The sequence below is a fragment of the Lepidothrix coronata genome, unplaced genomic scaffold (genome assembly GCF_001604755.1).
Source record: "Lepidothrix coronata isolate B3197 unplaced genomic scaffold, Lepidothrix_coronata-1.0 Scaffold138, whole genome shotgun sequence".
Lineage (NCBI taxonomy): Eukaryota > Metazoa > Chordata > Aves > Passeriformes > Pipridae > Lepidothrix > Lepidothrix coronata.
The window spans coordinates 2,165,207-2,175,380 of NW_016690318.1; the positions used below are offsets into that span (position 1 = coordinate 2,165,207).

The 10,174-nt window shown below is 34.6% G+C and overlaps 1 protein-coding gene across 2 annotated transcripts in view; it reads right to left on the minus strand.

Annotated features, from left to right (window-relative positions):
- The window catches only part of RASGRP1 (RAS guanyl releasing protein 1), a 42,882-nt gene that overhangs the window by 12,690 nt on the left and 20,018 nt on the right, over positions 1 to 10,174 (minus strand). For both annotated transcript variants that reach the window (XR_001876827.1, XM_017827375.1), the window contains exons 5-9: positions 8,374 to 8,505; positions 7,173 to 7,326; positions 4,044 to 4,217; positions 3,167 to 3,283; positions 1,249 to 1,524 (exon numbers count right to left, since the gene is read on the minus strand). Coding sequence is in view for 1 of the 2 variants with exons in the window: in XM_017827375.1 (XP_017682864.1) it covers positions 1,249 to 1,524; positions 3,167 to 3,283; positions 4,044 to 4,217; positions 7,173 to 7,326; positions 8,374 to 8,505 (853 nt within the window). In the remaining variant the exon portion in view is untranslated. The remainder of the gene's footprint in view (positions 1 to 1,248; positions 1,525 to 3,166; positions 3,284 to 4,043; positions 4,218 to 7,172; positions 7,327 to 8,373; positions 8,506 to 10,174) is intronic.

The following is a 10,174-nucleotide window of genomic DNA, read 5'->3' on the forward strand; positions in this document are numbered from 1 at the left end:
AGTTTCTGACACTCAAAAAACAAAAGTCCAAATGTTATGCTACTTCTCTCATGATTTATGTATGGGATTACTAATACCTCTTCATACTGATTTGCCTGCTAATGGGAAAGCATATGAATAAAGGAAACAGAAGAAGGAGGAAGACTGTTGAAAAAATCAGGAAAAAAATGAAAAATTATCAGCCCTTGAATATTAGAACTTCAGAAGCTCCTGCACTGAAATGAAGTATTTCTTTTCAATTATGTCCTGTCATTTATAGCTGTATGAAATTGTGACCTAAGTTCTACATATTTGTAATAGCCATTTTTATAAACATTATTTAAAAGAAAAAAAAAACAGTATAATTTCAGACAAAACATTTAAAACAAATAGCAAGAAGAAGTAAGAAATTCACATTGCTTTATTTCAGGCCCTGGGCACCTGTGCTTAATTTCACACAAGAGTGCTCCCAGAGATAACAAATAACCTCAGGCACATAAGCATTTTTATCTATTAGCTTTTTCCTGAAACAGGGCTTATAACCAGAAAGAGGAAGTGGACTATTTAGTTTTTCCAAGCTGAGATACTTGTCAAGGCTAAACAAAACTGAGAACCCAAAAGGTGGATTTACGATTTTAATAAAAGGTAGTATTTTAACTTACTAGGAGAAGTTAAAACTACTGTTGTAACAGACGTCCTAGGTAGTATCAGTTTTTTAGTAGCACAGCACTGACTAGAATATGACTGGAAGAGTAATACAACAACTATATTTGACTAATGTTTACGTCAGACAGTTTTTTACGTACCAGAAAAACCTGGCTAGAGATGCGGTATCTTGAGGGATTGAACTTTCACATAATTGTGTGAAAGTTTGTATTTTCAAGACAAGGAATATTTGTATGCAATCTTCTGCCTCCAGGGTGCATCTAAGGAAGCTTTCCGTCTTTCTCCCCGTTTAGGCTCAATCAGCAGAGGATTCAGAGCACCTCTTTATTGAAAGTACAGAGAGTGCACACTACTATAGTGAAGCAGAAATAAACAATTCCTTCCCTCAAAGAAATAACTGGAAGCATACCTCTGCTCTTGCTGACAGATAAATCAGTATCAGGAGCTTTTTCTCTTCTATTACCGTACATTTCTCTTTAAGGAAAAAAAATCTTACAATATTACATATTCATAATTAATTAATTAATGGAATTCTCTACTTAGTTGTTTGACAGGTATATGAAATTTTTAAATGGAGGTATTTATCTTATGTAACAGACTTACTGTAAGCAAATGAACAAGGTCCATATTAGCCTCCAGGGGAAGTGGCATTTCCTGGAGTTGTATCAACTCATTTATGTGGTTATACAAGGAGTATAGTTTGTATATGTTAATTTTTTTGTCCTCCAAGTAGTCCGGCATGCCCTCATAAAGTGATATCAAGTCCTTCAGGTGGACCCCAAGGATTGGGATCTTAAAGTTACTGCACTCATTATAGGCCCGTCGGTAACTATCATAATTTCTGTAGGATGAAAGCAGTTCTGTCATTTCATTAAACACCTAAAAATAAAAAGAAAACAAAAAAACCAACACTGGTTACTGTTTCTTTTTTTGTCACACAGCACAAGAACTTCTCACGTTATTGTGAAGGAGTTTACTCGCAATGACTCTTGAAACAGGTTTTAAAATTTTAAACGAAATCTGGATATTCTAGATTTCCTATACCTCTAATCTAGGTACTAGTATATAATTATAGATAGTTATTCTACAGCCTAATCTATAATGCTGGTCTCCCTACATTCCCCATTTAGTCAAATGGAAAGAAGATCCTCTCAAATCAAGGGGCTCTGTATGCAATTAATGCATAAGCACAAGCTCTCTGACATTCATAAAAGCATCCATCTTCACCTTAAAATGTGGAATGCACTTCTCTGACTTTCAGGTCACCAGCTGGCATTGCTGGAAAAGTCCTGGCAGAGAAAGCCTATGCTGTGCTATGATCCCATTGCAGTGTGATCAGAACTTGTACTATGGTTCAAGGTGGCGCATCTGTGCTTTTAAGAGAAATTCTTCCATGAATTAGAAACAATATATTGGGTTTGTTGCGAAGGCTAAATTAATCTTCAGTCTAGCAGTATAAATATTTCCCTTGTTTAATACTATAGAAATACAAAATTGACTCTTAACGTTATAAAATCAATGGACCAATGTTTTCTTTGGGAAGTTCCTGTCAAATCCCTTGATTTGTAACCTTTACAAACTTTGTCTTATAGTTAAACCTTAAAATGTGTTCTCAAGTCACTAATTACCAGCCTGTTTTTATCTGCTTTCTGTTAGTGCTTGTATATGATTTCTTGATACAAAAAGTTACTCAAATGATGTATGCAAATGTAGTCCATATAATGACAAAATGTGAAAAACAACATGTTTATAAAATAACCTTACTAACTGATTTTATAGATTCTGAGTGCGGCAACCATTACCAGTGGGAGGTCTATACTCCAGGTATGCACTGTTATTCACGCTGATCATACACTGATCAAAACATGCTCATTAGATACTTACACGAAATCTTTCAGGTCCCAGACAAAATAAAATAATAAAGTAACTTATTCTCTTAAGAAGCCATTTTATTGCTAAAAAATATGCTTTCATTCACATTTTTAGTAGCTTTCATCTGTATTTCACAAGAATTTACCTGGAAATTAAAAGATTCCTAATATTCCACTGTATTATAATGTGTGTATTAGGGCTAAATTTGTTCAAATCTGAACTAGATAAAACCCATCACTGGGAAAGATGTGATAAACAAAACCAGTCCTTTCAGTTTTAAACTCAAAGTGAGGACCATCTCAGGATGGTCAATGTTGCTATGAATGACAATAGTTTTTTTCTCAAATGTTCTAGGATCCAGTTTTCTGTTTTCATGTTTAAATGCTATTCGATACTATTGCATATACATGAAAATGCAGCTTGTCACATCTAAGGATTAAAAGAGAAACCTTAGAGAATCTATACAAGTCTTGAAGAAAGTTGGGGTTGAAAGAAGTGTAGGAGTAACTGGTGATGTAGAGATGAAACCCAAGGAATTTTTGTTCTGTCTTTTCATCTTATCCAATGAAGCAAGGCTGCTTTTTGTGTGTGCAATGGCAAAAAAGTTAAAGGTTATCTTATTTGTAAAACTTAGAGAAGCAATACCAACCTTAATTACATCATGAGGAACACATGAGCTTGTTTCCTTAAGCCTGGAAATGGAACTGTGACAGAGACCTCCTATCACTGCCATTAATGTATTAAAATTCTGCAGCTGGTGGAGCTTCTGTATTGACATACAAAAAATCAGTATTTATTATTTAAAGTTTTGAGTCATTTAACATACACACAAATTTTACATTTCCTCTATTGTCTTACTCTGAAGTCTTACAAGTTTTGTGCCATTTGACTTCATGTATTTTGGTAATGAATTGTGATTTTACTGGGTGTAACATGGACTTATCCTACTGTTATTAAATCAGATATTAAATGTGCAGATACAGTAAGTCTTCGAAGTACTTCCTCAGTACTTCTCCCTCTTCCCAGAGTCCACCACAACCAGGAAACACTTGTATTATCTTGGTTATGACTGCAGCTGAATTAGTATGTGAAGAATATCAATAGGACCATAGCTCTGCTTTTATCCGGAAAGGCATTTCTGGTGGAATGTTTTTAATTACGGCCAAAGGCATGGGAGTGATTCATGCATTGGAAAGGTACAGCTTTCCACTCACAGCTTGGAATCTCACCTGCTAGTTCTAAAGCAAGTCTAGTTTTTCAGTTTTTTCTAGTTTTCTATTTTCTCACAATGAATATGAGAAAGTCCCGGTGCCCTGACACTGTAATATCTGAATACTTGACATGACAGCACAGCGTACACAAATACACATGCGGTGTGTATGAACCAGGAGGCCAGTGCCAACACTCCCAGTTGTCTCCACAGTAGTAGCATGGGAAGAGCAAAAAAATGGGCTATCAAAGTATCTAAATATAAAGGTATCAGAGAAAGACAACATAAACACCAAACATGTCAGATTTTAACCGACCTGTGCAACATGAATGAACTTGATAAACACTTCAGCCCGAAGCTGTGGTGTTGGTCTGCTGAGAACCATTAGCTGCACCCACTGAGAGATACCATTGCAAAGAGAAATTGATCTTTCCATTGTTGGATTCTCTTTCACACAACTATTCACAATGTAGTTCTGATAATCTGAGAACTTAAACAAAAGAAGCGCAAATGAAAATTCATGTACAGTTTCCTGTACCTCGTGATCTGTGTGCAGAAGACTGCTTTTCAAATGAAATATAAAAGATATATTTTATACCTTAAATATCCATAAGACTGAAATCTTTCCTTTGTAAAAGGGTTTTTTTTCAGTTCAAAGCAGAGGCTTCAACTAATTGAATTAGCTGAAAGCATCTTTTTGCCATATCTCAGGAGCCTTGGCTCTTATAGACCCTAGGATGAGTAGAATTGGGGCTTTCCTTCCAGCTTCAGTGGCTTCATAGATTCATTGAGTCTAAGCTTCTATAGGGAAGGTTAAACTGAATTTAAAGTGTAATCTACTAAATCAGTATTAGTTTAAGGGAGTTCAGTGTTCAGTTTATGTAGCTAAGACACACTTCTAAATTAAGCTACACTAATACAAAAAGCAATTTCAATGAGATTAATATGAAACTGAGATAAGACCATTAAGAATGAGGGTTACGGATGCCTTGGTATTTTTAATACAGCTTGTGAGATTCCCTTATTTAACTAAGGCAATCTAAAATTATTCAGTAGATACCTGTATGTGACACACAGATTTTTTTTAAGCCATTCTTCCCTTTAAGATCAAAGAGAACCAATCATTTTCTTTTGTTGATGCAATGTTTATCCATTCTATTGGTTTATCCATCAACAAAAATACACAAGAATCTGAATAATCAGAAAGCATGACACAGGATTTATACATTCATTCTTTACTATCACCTCTAATACTAACATCTTATGAAAAACATTCATAGCTGTAATAGACATATATTCCTTTCTTAAGGCCACAGGAATATGCTGAATGGCACTGATCCTTAAGGAAACATCAGGCTGGTGTTAGTTTCTTACTCTCCCTCTCTCACTTTCTCATAACTTTATATTTTTTTTCTATCTGTTTAATAAGAACTATTAACACTTTAAAAGCATATATGACAGCTTATTATGTCCTCTTATTAAATTAAAAATGAAGAAAAATTGACATTAATAAGTAGAGCTGTCTCTGAGATTACATGGTACTTACATTACAACAATTACTGTTTGAATTTTGAACCCCAGCCATGTTTGGCTGGATCTTGAAATTTAAGCATTTACTCTATAGAGATAGATAATTTTTCAATATCTGACTCCATAATTATAGTCTTCATAGCTGTTTCAGTACAATTATGAATCAGTTTATATTTTGTTCTCAGCAGCTGACTCCTTCAGAAAAAATTTTCTTTTCAATGCTGAAGAAATTTACATCTAACCTGCTACTTGAAAGTTTTGAAATAATTTTGGTGCACAAATTTATTAATAAGGTCAGGTGTAACAAGATTGTTAGTGGTAGATATGGTAAAGAAGTTCAGGTACTTAAATAATGCATGTCTGTTATTGCAATGACTAACTTAAGAGTCTCAACAGGAATGCAGGATCCAGATTCTTATGAAGAATGGAGTGTCCCTGTATTTTATGACTATAAATTAAAATGGTTTCCAAGAACCAGCATGCCTGCAGTCATGAACACCACTCCCTTCATTTTAATTTGCTGCAAGATACATGGTGTCTCATGCAAGATTTTACTGTGTGCTGGGTATGTTCAGGGGATCGAGTATTCCTTTCTGACTTTGAAATGAACAAACCTTGAAATAGTTATTTCTGTGACTAATGACACAGCAGGTCATTTGCAGCTTTTCTCCCAGTAAACGGTGCCATGTGAGAAGAATAAAAGGATTCTGTGGCTCACCATATCATGAACACATTCTGTAAAAATGTAATTAATATAGCTATTTATTAATTACACATTATTTTCTGATATGAAGAGTCGGTCAACTCAATTTATACCAAAACATATGCAGAAACCCTGCATATAAAATGTATATATGTATGTTACTTTTGGAACCACATGACACATCTGACACTCTGAGTAAAACCATATTTGTTATACTCAGTAATCATTAATTACCTTATACCTGCACAGAGCTTGAAAATGTTAACAGTTATATAAGCTTTGCATATTATTACTGCCTACAGGCAGCAATCTGTGCACGACACTGGTTCTACAGCTTTTTGAATTTAACACAAAACATAGAGTCATGTACTGTCAGCTCAAAATAAAGTACACTAACACATGACTGTGAAATCTTCCACCATTTATTGAGAGACCCTTTCCTTGCAAGGGTTCATCTTCAATTGTAGTGTTACAAAAAAACCTTATCAGCTACAAACATAGCTGAGAAAACAAATCAAATGAAAAAAAACATAAATGAGACAAATCCTTAAAAATTGTTTGTGTACTTGAAAGCTTGTCTAACAAAATATTTTAACCCCCCTTACATTAAAAAATGGCATTTTCTAAAATGCTTTCTTATCTCTAGTCTTTGTCACACACAATCAAAAAAGGCAAGCAGAGTGCAGTGGACAGCTTCTATACAGTCCATTAGTCACTACACAGGAATGTTGCACTGTTCCCTATAGCCACAGAGAGTTACCATTCTAGGAGAATATTCCAGGTTTCCTTCATCCCATTTCAGCCTGATTACTGATTTGAGTCAAAGGAGGCTACTTGTTCCTATGCCGAATGACATCACTTGTTCTAACAAAAAGAGACACTCTGGAAGAAGATCCTGGATTTGGAAGAAAGTTTACTCCTCTTCCTTCCAACTGACCTTGCCCTGATTCTGTTCCACAGTTCAGGTTCACTCTTCCTCTCTCAAATGGCTGTAGCAAAAGGGTACATACTCAGAATTAAGTTCCACTGTCCACCTTTGATACTAGTAAAACAAAAAAGAGTCTGGACACAGACTCAGCTTGTCAACAGCTTGTGCAGCAGTTAATCTTATAATACTACCTCTCTGCCATATTTTCTATGTCCTTCCCATCTTTGCTTACAATAAATAAATAAATGGATAGATACATAAATAGATAAAAATTAATCACTTACTGTTATTCTTCTGAAAGACTTAAATTCAAGATAGGTAAGGTGGTCTGACAGCTCCTCTGGCTCAAGGTGATCAAAGAGAAGCGAGACTTTCCGTTTCTTACTGGTGTTGGCCTTTACACGCTGTGTCAGCTTTCTAGACCAATCCCTAGAATTGCTTTTAAAACAGCATTATCATGAGTTATTTTCTGAAGAGTAAAATTTTCCTGTTTCCCCAATACAAAGGTAACATTGCTTTCATGCCTTACTGCGATAAAAAGTGAATTATTCGAATTTATAAACAGCAAGCTCTTTTCCTGCAGTAGAGATTATATGAAAAAATATTATTGTTAATCTTTATTGTATTGATGTAGCACATTAAGTACAATACAATTTTATTACTAAACAGCATGAGATTCTGTATTGCATTTCCAGAACAGCTGTCTGTAACTTTATCTTCACTGAATACATCCAGCATTCCTTCATTTAATAATTCTTACAGATTTTCTCAACCAGCCTCTGAGTATAAACTGTCCCCCTCTGCTATTCACCCATGGAGTAATGAAATTTATTTGGATTTGAAAAACTAAATATCCTCTTTTATAACCAGATATAAAATGTATGCCAAATTCTGCTCTGCTTTAGCCTGTGCATTTCCACCCAAAGTATTAATTCACACTGTTATACAGTTCCACAGACCTATCTTACTCTCATATAACAGGGAAAGTTTTCTTCCCAAGAAAGAACTATATGATGTATAGCTATAGGATTTATTATTGATAGGACAAGTATTTTACAACTAAAATCATATAAAACAGTATCAAAAGTCACTCAGTGTAATAATCTATATCCTCATTTACATTTGGTGCTAAAATATAAACACACTTTTTAACCTCATTTGTTACCCAATCAAATTGTTTGCTCCTCATTGGCTTCAAGTGATCTTTCAAAATTGTTAGGCCTCTACAAATTTTCTAAGTTCCCTGGATAGACTAAAACTTTGGTAGCATAGAGAATCAGCACAAAGTCTATGCTGCAGCTAAATTCAACCTAAGCCATTCCTGGAATGCATTCTGTTTCACTATATAATATATATTTTATCCGTAATGAAGTATAAACTTTTCTAAGGATAGATACCTATGACTTATGAGAGACATTACATTCGAATAAAGACAATTCAGAGATAAAGTTTGTTTTCTGAGCATATTCAGACTTTGGCACTCACATTTGAGATGTGTCAATTAGACGACAGTGTAACTCCTCACCATTAGCTCTAACCAGCTCTTGAAATTCCTCCATAGTTGTGGATAGTTTAGAGTCCATTTTGAACATAATCCAGAACTCTGTAATCCAATACCTATTGCACAATTAAAACACACATATACACACAAACATGTTTTGTTCTAACATCAGTAAGGCTGAAATTTAGATATCTGCTCCTGTTTACAAGTTGTATTTCTTCTTTACCAACTTTGGGAGATAAATCTTGCTCTTAGATGCTTTTGCTGGGCTACCTTGATTTTACCAAAAATCAAAGATTCAAGACTAAAACAAATTAGAAACTATCTGATTTGATGCTGTATAGCACTATACTACATATATGTTTGCAATAAACTCAGTATCAAAATTTCTAGTTTCACTATAAATCTAGATAATATGCATGCTGAGTTTTTTTTCATGAACTTTTAGATTTTCTGCATTCCTTTAAAACTTGAGATTATTTGGTCTGTACATCAGACATGATGACTATGGTAGGCACAAAAATTTACTAATAAAATCTATTTAACAGTTTACAGGTGATTCAGTCCCACATGCGCAAAATCTTTTCAGAGAACTATAATTTTCATTGTGGGGCATTCATATTGTTTCAGTCATATATTTTATATTTCAATTCCTATATGTGACTTGTCACGCGTGGTAGGTTGACCCTGGCCAGAAACTAAATACCCACTCAGGTGTTCACTCCCTTCTCTCCCCTGCAGCAGAATGGGGGAAAGAATAGAAAGGGTGAAAGCAAGAAGAATGTGTGGGCCAAAATAAAGACAGTTTAATAACTGAAGGCAATAAAAAAGCCAAACAAAGAAATACCAAGGAAGTGATGCAAAGGCAAACACCATCTCCCACAAGATGCCCGGCCAGCATCCAAGAAACAGCAACTTTGGAATGACTACCCCCAACTTTTTATTGTTGAGCACAATGCTATATGGCATGGAACGTTCCTTGGTCAGTTCAGGTCAGCTGTCCTAGCTGTATACCCTCCCAACATCAAGCTCCCCATGATCCTACACTGTGGTGGGGGCAGAGTGAGAACCTGGTCTGGATGCTGTGCAATCACTGTTCAGCGATAGCTAAAACGTTGATGTGTTTTACTTACAGATTCAAAGCACAGCATCATAGGGGCTGCTAGGAAGAAAGTTAACTCCATTCCAGCCAGACCCAGTACCCAGTACTAGACATGTAAAAATCTGTGCTTGTTGGAAAAACGGAAATGCACATTCTTATGGATGCATGCATGTATGAATTTGCCTACAAGCAAAAATGTTACCAGATCTCATACAATACCAAAGCATTCTAACATAACCAATAATTTGCTCTGAGATCATAAAATCATCACAATTTAAAATAAATTCTACTTTCCCATTACTAATTATTTCCCTTTTGTTGTAAAAAAGAGTATCATAAATCAATTGCATTTTTTTCCTCTCCTCTGTTTTCTTTAAACTGAGATATCAAACTTTATTATACTTAATGAAAGAAAAAACAAAAAAAAACAAAAACAAAACAAACAAACAAAAAAAACAAAACAAAAAAACAAAAACAAACAAAAACAAAAAAAAAAAAAACAACAAAAAACCCAAACCAAACCAAAAAAAAAAAAAAAAAAGGGGTTCCAGGATCATTGCAAGTGACTAAGAAGAACTATTAAGGAGAATTCCCTATCAAATGTAATAGAGTTTTGCTTAATATAAAAATATCTGAAATATCCCACTTCATTTTTAATAGAACTATATAATAATATTAGATAC